At 40.2% G+C, this 16,222-nt stretch overlaps 1 protein-coding gene across 3 annotated transcripts in view; it reads right to left on the reverse strand.

Annotated features, from left to right (window-relative positions):
• Nucleotides 1–16,222, reverse strand: part of ARHGEF26 (Rho guanine nucleotide exchange factor 26) — a 140,098-nt gene that overhangs the window by 37,679 nt on the left and 86,197 nt on the right. For all 3 annotated transcript variants that reach the window (XM_070792875.1, XM_019960616.2, XM_019960625.2), the window contains 2 exons: nt 7,652–7,741; nt 2,163–2,317 (listed from right to left, as the gene is read on the reverse strand). In XM_070792875.1, coding sequence (XP_070648976.1) covers nt 2,163–2,317; nt 7,652–7,741 — 245 coding nt within the window. The remainder of the gene's footprint in view (nt 1–2,162; nt 2,318–7,651; nt 7,742–16,222) is intronic.

A 16,222-nucleotide genomic window follows, 5' to 3' on the forward strand; every position in this document is an offset into this window, starting at 1 on the left:
GGTACTGCCAATGTATCTTTTATCATCAAAATCAAAAGTTTAGTTAAAGCTTTTAGTCCATTGAGACAGAGCAAATATTTCAACAGATGGAAAATGTTAAAAGTCAAGAATTCTGGCATTTGAAGATTCATATATAATTACCCTCCTCTAAAAACAAAACATCATGAAGAAAGCCAAAGAAACATGTTATCTCATAGGAAACCAACAACAAAACACAAAAATACAAAAATTACAATTCCTCTCCAATCTGTAAAATAAAATTTACTGAGCTACTTGAACTTTTTAAACTGCTCCAGATAACAGAGATGATTTCTTCTTGAAGTTATGGGAACACTATTTTCCTAAGTATGAAAAATACTCATCAGCATCTTACTCTATTCATCACAGACACATGGCTTTTCAGGGCAGAACACACAAAATTTTCATGTCACGTTGACAACCAAGCAGCTGAAGCAATTCATAATACAGTCTGATTTGAAGGAGCAGAAAGAAAAGCTCAACCTCTGTTTCAATTCAGTTTGAAAAAGGAGAATTCAAATAACTATTTCATGATAATTTGGACGTTAAATTTATATATTCATAGAAGCCTGTTTCCACGATTCCCTCTGGGCAGTAGTGTGTAGTGCTAGTCGCTCAGTCGTGTCCAACTCTCTGCGACCCCACAGACTGTAGCCCACCAGGCTCCTCTGTCCGTGGGGCTTCTCTGGTGGCTCAGACGGTAAAGAATCTGCCTGCAATGCAGGAGACCCAGGTTCTATGCCTGGGCTGGGGAGATCCCCTGGAGAAGGGAACGGCAACCTACTCCAGTATTCTTGCCTGGAGAATTCCATGATTCCCTCTATCTTGTCTAAACCATACCCTGTGAACTAACAACTGCTATTCCTATTATATGCCATCAAGTCAGCCTACCTTCATCACCTTCATATACGGAAACAAAAACCCCACAGATTTATATTTTAATTCTAAGCTCATATTCTGGGAAAGATAGACTGTCTACAGAGAAATAGCAAGAAGACATTTTATAATCCTATCTATGTAGAGTACATTTAATAAAGAATGCTCCCTAGGGCTTCCCTAGTAGATCAGTGGTAAAGAATCCACCTGCCAATGCAGAAGATAATGGGGTTCAATCCCTGATCTGGGAAGACCTGACATTTCAAGAAGGCACTAAGCCCATGGGCTACAACTATTGAGCCTGTGCTCTAGAGCCTGGGAACCATAACTACTGAGCCCTCACGCTGCAACTACTGAAGCCCACGTGCCCTAGAGCCCTGCTGTGCCAAGAAGAGAAGCCACCGCATTGAGAAGCCCGCACACTGCAACTCGAGAGTAGCTCTCATTGGCCACAACTAGAGAAAAGCCTGTGCAGCAATGAGACCCAGCACAGTATAAATAAATAAATAAAGTTAAAAAAAAAAAAAAAAGAAATGCTCCCTAGAGAAAGGTAGCACTAAGGGCCAAGGAGACTGTGTATGTGTGTTTTGAGTGGGGACAGTTAGAACAAATGTCAGGAAAAAAAGGCTTGTACAGTGGTCCTCCTGGAAGTTTCCCTAGAGTAGGCCCTGACGACCCAACCAGAAGTCTAAAGTAAGAAGAAAAAACACTCTGCCAACCATGAGACTGACTTTCTTCCCCAAAGAGGGGAGTACTGGAGCACTGCTAACGTCTTCCCCATCACAGGGAAACTTTTTTGGACTGACAATTTTTAAGAACACTGAATTTTAAATTAAGCTACAAGAAGCACTAGAGTTGCACTTCAGCCTGCTCTCAATCACAGCAACTTTTATCTGTTTCATACAAAGGTCCTACAGCAGAAGTGTGAAAAATGCTGACAGAGAATAATACCATTGAATAATACCATTGCCTCCCTAGGGATGTCAAGAGAATCCAAGGACATAAACGTGTGAAATGCTTAGCACAGAGGTTTGCAGGCTATCAAAGCTCAGCAGCGGTTGGCTAGAACGATGATGCCGATAACAATTCGAATCTGCTGCAGAGGTAATTTAAAGAAAATGAAGCACAGATGTTCGTATGATTCCCTGTGTAGAAATTTTACACTTAACATCTCAAAAGCTTTTAAAAGATGATCACCTTCAATAGTTGCTTGCACCACAGAGTTTTAAAACTGGACGCACAGAGGGCAATGCCACAAAAAGGCTTACCTCTTCTTCTTGGTGATAATGAGCACATCATTAAAAAGGAAGAAGTAGACTTGCTGTTTGGACGTCCTTTTTGAGAAAAGCACCGTGTCTTCCACGTAGGCTGTCAACTCACCTCTTTTTACCAACCACCGGGAAGAGGAGACTAGAGGAAAAGGCTACAAAGAGAGAAACACTCAGTACCCAAAGCCAAAGTTAAGTCTTTTTAGGATTACTGAAAGTAAAGTATAAAACTTACATTCAAACAAATGATATGCCATTATTTTATAATAGTTCATATAATAGGTACATAATGGCAAAAACATAATTAGGGAACACATTCTTCAAGAGAAAATCAAAAGGAACAACTTATTTTCCAAATATAAAAAAACTATTAATATTAACTTGTCTATATAAAAACTGAAAGTCAGAAAATGTTACTGGGTCAACCAAAAACTGTTACCCTTCCATTAACTCTCAACTTTTTGAAAAAGACGACTGATAAGAAGTCACTTAAAAACGAAAAACCTCAAAATGAAATGTATTGGTATCAACTGCAGCCATTTCAAATACCACAAATCAGAATCTAAATATACCAAAAAATATTGTTAACTGTACTTAAAAAGAGACAAATGTAAAATAAGAGATAAATATAAAGGTTTGCATTTAATTCATGAATTAAAAAGACTTTATTCAAAAGGAAAGAAAAAAAAATCCCTGCAAATGTATGTTATGTCTATTGATTATCTACTTAGCTGTATTCTGGAGAACACATATTCTTAAAAGTTTATGGTAGTTTCCCTCATGGAAGTTAGTTCCTGAAAGCATCATGCCACTTTCTGGTTTTGAAAATGAACTTCTTCCAGAATAATCCATCTTAATCTCATAGAAAAGGCTATATTCAAGGAATCACATATTGCCTTTTCTTTATTCAGTTTACAGTTTCCAACTGGAAAACTCTCAAAACCTCAGAATAATCCTTACCCTTGAGAGTTCTTTTTTTTTTTTTTTTAATTACCAGAAATGCTTACTGCCAAAAATCTGATTTGAAACACGACATCCATAAAGTAAGCAAAAGTTCTTGGACACACAAAAGATAACTCTAGTAAGTGTGGTGCAACCAAATGTCAACCATTTCAGAGAATAATGATTAAAAATAGCCAAAGGAAATTGAGGATATAAGGGAGGAAATTTGAAGGCTAAGAAAGGATTTCATTTCTGTTTTTTTTTAATTTATAAAGGACGTTTCTAAGAAGTCTGCTCACCAATATATACTTTTTTGGTTGGCCAAAAAGTTCTTTCAGTTTTTAAGTAAAAATAAAAGACACATTTTTCATTCTCATCAAGAACTTTACTGAACAGAATATTCACCATTTTGTTCCACTATCATCTGTCATTTTTCAGGCAACTTCATAATTTCATCTTCCCAAAACTCTTAATTTTTTTAGGCAAAGAACTAAGTGCCTAGAATTGAAATTTTTTTCCATTAAGAGAATTTTGTAAAGAATGAATTAGATGGAAATTCAAAGGTGCAATGTCTTGTGAATATGGCAGATGAATCAGAACCTCCCAGCCACGTTCTAACAGTTTTTGCCTGGTCATCAAAGAAACAGGCGGTCTTGCGTTATCCTGATGAAAGATTATGTGCTTTCTGTTGACTAATTCTGGGCACTTTGTGTTGAGTGCAGGTTTCAGTTGATCTAACTGGGAGCAGAACTTGTTGGAATCAATCCTTTGGTTTTCTGGAAGGAGTGCATAAGAGAGGTGAGCCAATCCAATCCCATCATACACACAACATCACCTTCTTTGAATGAAGACCAGCCTTTGGTATAGGTGGTGGTGGTTTATCATTTGTCCAGTGATCTCTTCCATTTATGTGCAGTGTTCACTTTTCATTGCCCATCACAAAAATGGGGCATTTTCATTATTTAAGTAGAGAATTGCATGGGGAAAGACGGTCAAGAAGTTTTTTTTTTTTCATTTTAACTTATGTAGAACCCAAACATCAAAGCAATTAATATAATCAAGCTGGTGTACATCATTTTCAATGCTTGACTTGGATATTTTGTGTATGTCAGCTATCCCCCATTTGGTATAACATTGAGCTTTCTTAATTAATGTCTTGATTTGGTCGCTATCAATTTCAACTGGTCTACAATTCAGCAAGAAACTTCACAAACCACATCTGATATACTCAATCAGTCACAGCATCTTCTCCATATACCACACCAATCTTTTTTTATTTTTGCATTTTAGTCGCAATTTTACCTTTCCTGAAATAATAAGGCATAATATGCAGAAAACGTTGCTTTTTCTTCCATCTTCAATATTAAAATGGCTACACAAAAATTCATCAATTTTGATGTTTTTTTCCCCTAAATGCACACTGAAGTGACAGCTGTCATAGTACAATCTAACAAAGTTGTTTTGAATTAAGTTAAAGACAACTAAGCATTATTAGAGCTATCTTGTGAAAAAAAAAAAAAAAAAAACCCAACAACAAAAAAAAAACATTTTGGCCAATCCATATTTTCCTGAAGATTTAACAAAGGAAGATGAAAGATTATGGCTGATCTTAAAATTTCAAAAGTGTCTAATAAAAGAGTTCATATAGTTATCAGCCTCCAAAGTCAAATCAGTCTATGGCTGAGACTTAAAAGTAATTTAGGAGGATCCCCACCAGCAAACACGAGAGGTCACAAATAATCAGCGTCAGGTTAGGTCCTGCCACAGGACTATAATTTACAAGATAACACTGCAATCGTGCCATAGACTGTATAGGACGAACCAATATGTACGTGCCACCCTATGTCTATTCTTAGTTTAGAGGACAAGGGGAGAAAAAGTTTTTTAAACTTTTATTCTTGAAATAGATTGAGTTTTTGTTTTGTCTTATTTTTTAGATTGAGTTTTATGGACACATGGCAACCCACTCCAGTGTTCTTGCCTGGAGAATCCCAGGGACAGAGGAGCCTGGTGGGCTGCCGTCTATGGGGTCGCACAGAGTCGGACACGACTGAAGCGACTTAGCAGCAGCAGCAGCATAACCCACTAGGCAAGAATAAATTTCCCATGTATACCTAAAATTGACAGTGGCTTTCTCCAAAGAAGACATAGAAATGGCCAATAAGCACATGGAAAGATGTTCAACATCACTAGTTATTAGAGAAATGCAAATCAAAACTACAAGAAGGACTTCCCTGGTGGTACAGTGGATAGGAATCCATCTGCCAATGCAGGGGACACAGGTTCAATCCCTGATCTGGGAAGATTCCACATGCTGGGGAACAGCTGAGCCCATGCACCACAACTACTGAGCCTGTGCTCCAGAGCCTGCGAGATACAACTACTGATACTGAGCCCACGTGTTCCACCTACTGAGCTTGTGTGCACAACTACTAAAGCCCACACTCCTGGAGCCTGTGATCTGCAACAAGAGAAGCCACCGAAATGAGAAGCCCACGCACTTCAATCAAGAGTGGCTCCCACACACTGCAACTACAGAAAGCTCACACATGGCAATGAAGACCCAGAGCAGTCAACAAGAAAGAAAGAAAAAACTACAATGAGGTATTACCTAACACTGCTCAAAATGGCCATCATCAAAATTTATACAAACAATAAATGCTGGAAAGGGTGTACAGGAAAGAGAATCCTTCTACATTCCTGTTGGTGGGAATATAGATTGGTACAGCCACTATGGAGAACAATATGGAAGTTCCTGAAAAAATTAAACCATATGAACCAGTAATCCTATTTTTAGGCATATACCCTGAAGAAACCATAATTTGAAAGGATGCGTGCACCCTGATGTTCACTGCAGCATTACTGATGACAGCCAGGACATGGAAGCAACCTAAATGTCCACTGACCAAAGAATGGATAAAGAATATGTGATACATATATACAATGGAATATTACTCAGCCAAAAATAGGAACGAAATAGTGCCATTTGTAGAAACGTGGATGAACCTAGGGACTGTCATTCAGGGTGAAATAAGTCAGAAAGAGAAAAACAAATACTGTATAATATTGCTTATATGTGTAATCTAGAAAAATGGTAGAGATGAACCTGTTTGCAAAGCAGGAATAGAAACAGACATAGAGAACAAACTTTCAGTTACCAAGGGCTGAAGGGAGAGTGGGATGAACTGGGAGACTGAAGTTGACATATATACACTACTGTGCATAAAACAGATAACTGATGAGAATCTACTGTACAGCACAGGGAACTCTATTCAATACTAAATAACAGGAAGAGGGCATTATAACAGACGTGCGTGTGTTGTTTTTAGCGAGTACTCAGCATCTTCTAAGAAAAATCATGGGTCATGTTTCTGCATTTAAAATGTTACAGTCAGGATGTCATAGCGGAACAGTTTACATTAATCTTCAAGTCAGGACATCTAGACCCTCGTCCTGATTCTGCCACCATAAGTCAAACGACCCTATTAGTGATTAATTATTCTCTGGGCTGTATTTTCCTCATTTATAAAAGGGTGTATCAGTGACCCTGAAACCATATGACACAGTAGAGAGTTATCTGCATAAAGCCATCATTACTCTAATTCCGCCACACAAACAAGGAACCCGTTTACTATGAAAAAAATATGACCAGTCACTTAAATTAAATTCAAGAGGCATCAAGAGAAATAAAATCACAACCATGAGCACTCATATCCATTAAGGATTCAACTGTGAGCAACAAAGGACTTGACAATGGCCTAGCTGTCATTTCCTTCTTTGTTTATCCTCTCGTTTGCCCCTGAGCAGTAAGAGACACGCAGCAACATGCAGCACACAGGCAAAAAAAGAATTATGTAGGAAAAACAAAAGTGAAAAGAATAATCCACTAATAATCCTTTCTGCCAACTGGGAAAGGAGCCCCCTTATTTGACTGAGGAGAAATACCCTAGTCCAGTTCATGGGATACCACTATTTTGCAGGACACTTTGGCTCAGACACTAAAGAATCTGCCTACAATGCAGGAGACTCAGGTTCAATCCCTGGGTTGGGAAGATCCCCTGGAGAAGGGAATGGCCACCCACTCCAGTATTCTTGCCTGGAAAATTCCATGGACAGAGCGGCCTGCTGGGCTACAGTCCATACAGTCCATGGAATTAAGAGTTGGACACGACTGAGCAACCAACACTTTCACTTTTTTTTTTTTTTGAGAGCAGGAAAGAAATCTCCTTTCCAGTCTAAAAATTCTATCATTTTACTACGTTACCTCAAGTTTAATCTCTTCTGAGGAGGAAAAAAAAACTTCTAGTTAGATAATACCTAACTCATTGGTTTAGAGAAAGGTCACTTTACCTGGGATAAGCAAGAGCAGAATTACCCACAACAAGGTATCTGCTGCTCTGCCTGCCAGCCTCTGTGTAATCAATTTATGACCCCGCTTTGACAAGCGAATTCCTCTACACTTTGTTATTCTCCACTATCTCCCTATTCACTGAAGATTTCAACAAAAGCAGTAATAAATCTGTTCATGAAGAAGTACGAGAGAGTACCTTAATTTTAAATTCCAGCTGGGAGTTAATTGTGTACATCATTTCCGTCCTTTCCATCTTCCGGGCTCCTTCATTGCAGAGTCGCACCAACTGGAAACAGAATAATCAGGGAGGGTTAAGAGGTGAAGGAGAGAAACCTCACTTTCAAATGCAGATCTTGCAGGAAATAATTAGCACTTTGGAAAACTCCAGACAGTTCAAGAATTTACAGCTTCACAGTCGAGACTCTGCACCCAGTGGGAAGTGGTGTCATTAGGATGTGCAGACAGAGGAAGAATGTCCTGAGAATTTTCAGGGACAGACAGCCTCGTGTTATGTGTGTTACCACATGACATGCTTCACATACATGAGGCAGGTTCGTCGCGTGGTCCAATCTGTCCGTTCTGCCCCCGGTCCTTGCCTTCACCCATGGGAACCCCACCAACCTCAGGGCAAGCTGCACCTCTCTCTCTTCAAATCAGAGCAGCTGAGGGCAGAATACCGGACTTCAAAGGCAAATTCTCAGCTGAATGCTACGCTCAAAACAAGTGACAGGTAAGCTGGATGCTGGAAGAGGACAGCCTTCCACTGGGACCTAATAGTCAGTGATTCTTCAAGCTGAGGGGAATGCAGTTTAATTAGCACTACTGAGTTATCTACAAATAGATGGACTAATAGTCCTTGGATGAGTAGTTGTGATACTGTGATTTGTAATAAAACAGATATTTTTGTCTTTTATCCACTGTTTCTGGCACATGGCTCCTAAAACCCTTGTAATGTCCTATATAAGAGCCTTGGGGGCTTCTTTGGCTATAATTTAGTATTGTTACCAGTTTCTGAAATAGCTCCAGGACATAAAAGTGAAGTGGGTATCTTCTGTTATTCATAACAAGCCCCTTTCAACCTTGTCTGAATTTATATTAATCAGGCGACTTTTGGAAAGTCCCTAAAGATGGGGTTGGTTGTCAGGGGAACCATTCAAATAATTAGAGAAAAGACTGGAACTTTCAGGCCTACCACCTGACCTCCAGGGAGGGAAGAGAGGCTAGATATGACTTGATCACTACCGAGCAGTGGTTTAAATAAATCATGTCCATGTAAAGAAGCCTCCATAAAAACCGCTGAATTTTGGAAAGGGGAGAATTTCCGGGTTGGTAAGAAGATGGCCATCTCAAACTCTGAGGATAGGACATCCGGAGCTTGGGACCCTTCTGGACCTCACCCTATCTCTTCCTCTGGCTGTTCACTCATATTCCTCAGCATCCTTTGTAACAAACCACTAATCTAGTAAGTAAACTGTTTTCCTGAGTTCTATGAGCCCCTCGAGCAAGTTAATCAAACCTAAGCGGGGGGTGGGGGGTGGGAACTTCTGATTTATAACCAGTGGGTCAGAAGCACAGGTAACTTGTGAAGAGTAACTACAGTGAAGTCTGGGGTGTGGCCTGCTGGGCCTGAGTCCTTATCCTGTGGGATGGGCTATCTCCAGGGGGAGTGAAAACTGAATTGAATAGAGTAAGCCACGTGGGCTTCCCAGGCGGCACTAGTGGTAAAGAACCTGCCTGCCAATGCAGGAGACGTAAGAGACACGCATTGGATCCTTGAGTCGGGAAGATCCCCTGGAGGAGGGCACGGCAACCCACTCCAGTATTCTTGCCTGGAGAATCCATGGACAGAGGAGCCTGGTGGGCCACAGAGTCCGTGGGGCCACACAGAGTCGGACACGACTGAAGTGATTTAGCACGCACGCATGCACAAGCCACCCAGCTGGTAGGGCAGAATTGCTCAGTGTGGGGAAAGCCTGCACACATTTGGTGACCACAAGTGTCAGAAGTGAAGCGTTCTGTGGGTAGAGTATTGAGCACAGAGGATCCACCCAAGAGTTTCTCCTTTACATTGTACTTAATATATAATTATTAGTTTGCTGACCTAAACCAAAAGAAATTTTGTATTGTTAATTTCTCATTAACTGAAAAATCTATAAAACATGCCCATAACAAGGATCATTGGCCATAAAGACAGTGTGATTGTTAAAAACAGAAGCTAGAAATTCTGGTTAGATTTACTTTAATATTGGTGCTTTATTATAATGTAGCTCCCACTATCAAAAGAAATGTTAACACATAAGTAAACAAAACAGGCCATAAAAGGCTCTGACCTAGTCCTACTTCATGGAGGTAACTGGAAACAAGATAGGTTACACACTTCCTCTTTTTTTCCCATGATTATATGAACATATAAGTACATACATATAATGTGTAAAAATTCTTTTATTTTTGTAAATGGATTGCCCAATGCTTGTCTGTGACTTAATTTTTTTCACTTGACAATATTTCTCCTTATCATTCACTGAAAAACAAGTTTATTTTGTACCTGGTATATGTCAGGTGCTAGGGTAGGAACATTTAAGAGATATACAATCCCTACTGTCATAAAAGAAGGGCAGACACAATAATCAGAGACTGAAATCTTAAGGAAGAAACTGGGGGGCAGGGGTCCAGGGAGGAAGAAGGTGGGGAGAGAGGCAGGCCCTCTCCTTAAAGGCCCTCTGAGCTGCACCGAAGGACAAAGGTAGCGGTAGCACACAATCAAGGGACAGCACTGTGAACACAGTGCACAATCAAGGGTCCAGGCAGAGTGAACATCAGAAGCAGATTGCTGTGTGCCTGAGAAAGTAAGATCCTGACGCAGGAAAATGGCACAAGAGGAAACTGAAGGACCAGCCAAGGTCAAAGCATGCAGGTTCTTTCGGCGTGTGCGTTGTATTCTAAGTGCAAAGAGAAGCCACCAGCAGGCTTTCAGCAAAGCAGTGGCAGGATGCAATACATGCTGTGAGCACATGTGCTTTCACAGCACACCTATTCCATTCCCAATTGATGGACGCTTGGACGATTTCCAAGCACTTAACAGATACTCTGGGCTTAAAGTGTATGCCTATCTTCAGTTCCAGTATATCTTTAGGTCCCAGTGGTATGAAGAGTTCACTGATGCAGGGACTGATGGTCCACCTGATCAAAGCTAGGAGCTGAGGGACTTCCCTGCTGGTCCAAAGAATCTGCCTTCCAATGTAGGGGACACAGGTCCCATCCCTGGTCGGGCAACTAAGACCCTACATGCCTTGGGGCAACTAGACTGCCCGCTCACAGTAACTACTGAGCCCACACACCACAACTAGAGATGCCCATGTGCTGCACTGAGGAAAGCCTGCACACCTCAACAAAGACCCAGCACAGCCAAACAAGACAACTCAGAAAGCACAGAGCCAAAAACACTCTGGCTGGGCTTAGGAGCAACCTGCAGTTAAAGTATCCTAAAAGGATTCAGACAGATAAATAGCTGAGCTGCTTGGGACATTTTTAAGATTTCTTTTATTTGTAGTTACCCAATCTGTGTTCCCAGACTTCCATCGTGGCTTGTTCCCCAAGCTCTACCTCCAGCTACCTGGATGGTATCTCTTCTCAGATGTACCACTGTCATCTGAAACTCAAAATGGGAATGCCCAAACCTGAACACCACCTTCATCTCTCCCTGTTCCAGCCCCATGTTCTCTACGTCAGTGACTGACCCCAGCATAATCCATTTCCCCAAGTCAAAAAGCTAGGCCCTCACCACTCAGGCGTGCCCCTCTCCCTTGTCCTCTATCCAAACAGTTCATAGTATCTCCTTAATGCTGTGACCTCCAGAAAAACATGTTCAGTCTTTATAAGTTCAAATCTGATCATGTTACTCCTCAGCTTGAAATCTTTAAAAGGCTCTTTGAAGCTTCCAGAATTAAATCTCACCAAGACCAGGATCTGGCACCTACTTACCGGATCCTGCTTCTGCTAAAGGCCTGTCTTGCCAAAGGCCCTCCCTCTCCCATGTCCTTCACACTTTTGATGTGTTTCCCTCCACCTGAATGCCCTTCACCCCACTCTGTCCAACTGACTCCTTCTTATCTAGATTTATACCACTCTATTTGCCTTTCAGATCTCATCTTGGGTATTACTTTTCTTAAAAGACTGGAGAACAGAGACCGAAATGTCCATATCTGTTAGTTAAGTGCCTGGCCCAGTGCCTAAGACACAAGGAATACTCAGCAAATAGCAAATGTTAATGTGTAAACTTTAAGAATTCTTAAAGAGATGGGAATACCAGATCACCTTACCTGCCTCCTGAAAAACCTGTATGCAGGTCAAGAAGCAAGAGTTAGAACTGGACATGGAACAACAGACTGGTTCCAAATCAGGAAAGCAGTACGTCAAGGCTGTATATTGTCACCCTGCTTATTTAACTTATATGTAGAGTACATCATGTAAAATGCCAGGCTGGATGAAGCACAAGCTGGAATCAAGATGGTAGGGAGAAATAGCAATACCTCAGATATGCAAATAACAGCACCCTAATGGCAGAAAGCGAAGAGGAACTAAAGAGCCTCTTAATGAAGGTGAAACAAGAGAATGAAAAAGCTGGCTTGAAACTCAGCATTCAAAAAACTAAGATTATGGAATCCAGTACCATCACTTCATGGCGAATAGATGGGGAAAAAGTGAAAACAGCGACAGACTTTATTTTCTTGGGCTCCAAAATCACTGCAGATGGTGACTGCAGCCACGAAATGAAAAGACACTTGCTCCTTGGAAGGAAAGTTATGACCAACCTAGACAGTGTATTAAAAGCAGAAACATCACTTTGCTGACAAAGGTTTGTCTAGTCAAAGCTATACTTCTTCCAGTATCATGTAGGGATGTGAGAGTTGGACCATAAAGAAGGCTGAGTGCCAAAGAATTGATGCTTTTGAACTGTGATGCTGGAGAAGACTCTTGAGAGTCCCTTGGACTCCAAGGAGATCAAACAGTCAATCCTAAAGGAAATCAGTCCTGAATATTCATTGGAAGGACTGATGCTAAAGGTGAAGCTCCAATACTTTGGCCACATGATGCAAAGAGCTGACTCACTGGAAAAGCCCCTGATGCTGGGAAAGATTGGGGGTAGGAGGACAAGGGGCAACAGAGGATGAGATGGTTGGATGGCATCATCAACTCAATGGACATGAGTTTGAGCAAACTCTTGGAGATAGTGAAGGACAGGAAGCCTGGCATGCTGCAGTACACAAGGTTGCAAAGAGTAGGACACAACTGAACAACAATGCATAAACTGCATTCAGAGATCATTTACAAATACTTTAAAAAAAGGGGGGACATATAGACCAATGGAACAAGATAGAAAGCCCAGAGATAAACCCAGGTATCTATGGACACCTTACCTTTGACAAAGGAGGCAGGAATATAAAATGGGGAAAAGATAGTCTCTTCAATAAGTGGTGCTAGGGAAACTGGACAGCTACATGTAAAAGAATGAAATCAGAACACTTCCTAACCCTATACACAAAGATAAACTCAAAGTGAATTAAGACCTAAATATAAGACCAGAAACCATAAAACTTTTAGAGAAAAACATAGGCATAACAATGTATAATATAAAACATAGAAAGATCCCCTATTACCCACCTCCTAGAATACTGGAAATAAAAACAAAAATAAACAAGTGGCACCTAATTAAGCTTAAAAGCTTTTGCACAGCAAAGAAACTACAAACAAGGTGAAAAGACAGCCCTTAGAATGAGAGAAAATACTAGCAAATGAAATAACTGACAAAGGATTGATTTCCAAAGTATATAAGCAGCTCCTACAACTGAATACCAGAAAAACTCAATCAAAAAGTGGGCAGAAGACCTAAAGAGACATTTCTCCAAAGAAGACTTACAAATGTCTAACAAACATATGAAAAGATGCTCAACATCAAATTGCAAATCAAAACTACAAAGAGGTATCACCTCACACCAGTCAGAATGGCCATCGTCAAAAAGTCTACAAACAATAAATGCTGGAGAGGGTGTGGAGAAAAGGGAACCGTTTTGCAATGTTGGTAGGAATGTAAATTGATACAGCCACTATGGAAGACAGTATGGAGATTCCTCAAAAAACTGGGAGTAGAACTACCATATGATCCAGCAATCCCAGTATTGGGCATGTACCCTGAGAAAACCAAAATTGAAAAAGGCACATGTACCCCAATGTTCACTGCAACACTATTTATATAATAGCTAATACATGGTAGCCACCTAGATAGCCAACATCAGATGAATGGATAAAGAATCTGGTACATGTATACAATACAATATTACTTAGTCATAAAAAATGAATCCATTTGAGTCGGTTCTAACGAGCTGGAAGAACCTACAGCCTATTATACGGAGTGAAGTAAGTCAGAAAAACAAATATCGTATATTTCTCATATATATGGAATCTAGAAAGACAGTACTGATGAACCTATTTACAGGGCAACAGTGGAGATACAGACATAGAGAACAGACTTCTGGACATGGGTTAGGAGCAGGAAGGTGAGGGTATGACAAATGGAGAGAGTACAGAAGCATATACCCTGCTATGTATAAAATAGGTAACCAATGGGAATTTGCTGTATGACTCAAGGGCTTTGTAACAACCTAGAGGGGTGAGAAAGGATGGGAGGTGGGAGGGCATTTAAAGAGGGAGGGGACACATGTATACCTGTGGCTGACGCATGTTGATGTATGGCAGAAGCCAACGCAATATTGTGAAGCAATTTTCCTTCAATTAAAAACAAATAAGTTTGGGGGAAAAAAAGGTGGGGAGACAAACTCATTGTAAAAGACCCTGATGCTGCGAAAGACTGAAGGCAAAAGGAGAAGGGAGTAGCAGAGGGTGAGGTGGTTAAATAGCATCACCAACTCAATGGACATGAATTTGAGCAACCTCCAGGAGATAACGGAGGACAGAGGAGCCTGGCGTGATGCAGTCCATGGGGTGGAAAAGAGCTGAACATGACTCAGTGACTGAACAACAACAACTGGCTACTGGCTTCTGCACTGGGTAGTGCAATTCTACAACTGTTTTCCATATCATCTGAGCAAGAAATTGCACCGCTGTTCTTGTGCTGGGAAGTTGCCAGCCCTGAGAAGAGCACAGCTCTAGAATTTCTCATAAGAAAATGGTCTCAGACTTGCTCATGTACCTATGTAGTGTATTCTCTTGATCAACGTTCCTCTTCCTCAAACTACAAGGATAAATGTTAATTTTATACTCTTCGGGTGGGAAATGGTGGCAAACTAATAATGAAAAATTTTCCAAAAGGTAAAAAAATAAATAAATAAATAAAAAGGGGGTGGGGGACAATTCCTTTATCCCTTTTTAAAATGGAAGAGAAAATGGAAAATAAATTCATCATCTTTATTTCCTAAACTTCCAAATATCAAGTTCATCAGCCACCACTTTTGAAGGCATATTAAAAACAAAAACATTCCCCAAGCATCTCAAGCAATGGTATCCTCAGTGGACTCTGTTTAGTGACTATTTTAAGGGACAAGCACTAATTAGGATATGTGTGCTCTCGTATTTTCCGTAAAATCAGCCTCTGCATATTGAAACTGTGCCTTCCTTCAACATCTGTCAAAGCTTTATTAAATTTAGTTCACTAAATTTTTTGCTTCAGGCAAAACTTATGTGGGGAAAAAACCTCAATCTCTCTAATGAAGTATAAATAAAAACAAAATATTTTCAGTTTGTCAAATTCACAAAGATGAAAAGAATATTAGATGCTGGGGAGTATGGAGAAAGATAAGATACTTAGAAATACTTCCGGTTGTCATGGACACAGGGACAATTTTTCTTACAGGTACTTGGGGGCCCTTAAAACATACCAAGCTTTCCTCCCCAATAAACCCACTTCTGGAAACTTTACAACAGAAATCATCGGAGGAGCACAGTCATTTATGCAAGGCCACGCAGCACAATTAGAGCAGTAAATGAAACGGGCACCACATGAATCCATGTTTAAATGTACATTTACATTCACTGGAAGCACACACCATAAAATGACAACAGTCATTACTTTCAACAAGACTACTAATACATTTTGTTTTCTCTTATTTCAAACTTTCAAATTTTCTGTAATGGGCACTTACTACTTTTAAAAATGTACCTTTGTAAACTTTACATACATTCTTTCAGAGCAATACTTAAAGAGTGAAAACAAAACAACAAAACATTAATTCCTCCCTGCCACACTCCTGTCTCTTCACCATCAGCAATCACAGCTGAAAGTTTGAGTGTGATTCTAAATACTATTTCTGACACACATATGGATATAAACGCATTTTATTATCTAGATGTCATTAGGCTATTTGTTCTCTTCTGCAACTTCATGTTCTTCACTTAACAATACAGCTTAGAGATCTTTTCATGTTAACAGATATCTACCTCTTTGTAAACAGCTGAAGCAGTAAGTTACAGGAAAAGATTCAGGAGGACTTGGCTCTTCTGCCACTAGCAGAAGAGCTTAGAACTTAATACTATCTCCAAATAGAAGTAGAATTTTTATGAGGTATGAAGTAAAGCAGTTATCCTCTTTCTGTGGGAGAGTAAATAGAAGACAACAGCAGGGGAGATTTCACTGGCATCAGAAACCATCTCTTAACCACCACTCCTTAGAAACAGACAGCTCTGCACCAGCTAAACTATCAGGCTCCCAGGAAATTTCCCTCCTCGCAGCTTCACCTCCCGCACAGGAGCAGAA

Source organism: Bos indicus, chromosome 1, assembly GCF_029378745.1.
Source record: "Bos indicus isolate NIAB-ARS_2022 breed Sahiwal x Tharparkar chromosome 1, NIAB-ARS_B.indTharparkar_mat_pri_1.0, whole genome shotgun sequence".
Lineage (NCBI taxonomy): Eukaryota > Metazoa > Chordata > Mammalia > Artiodactyla > Bovidae > Bos > Bos indicus.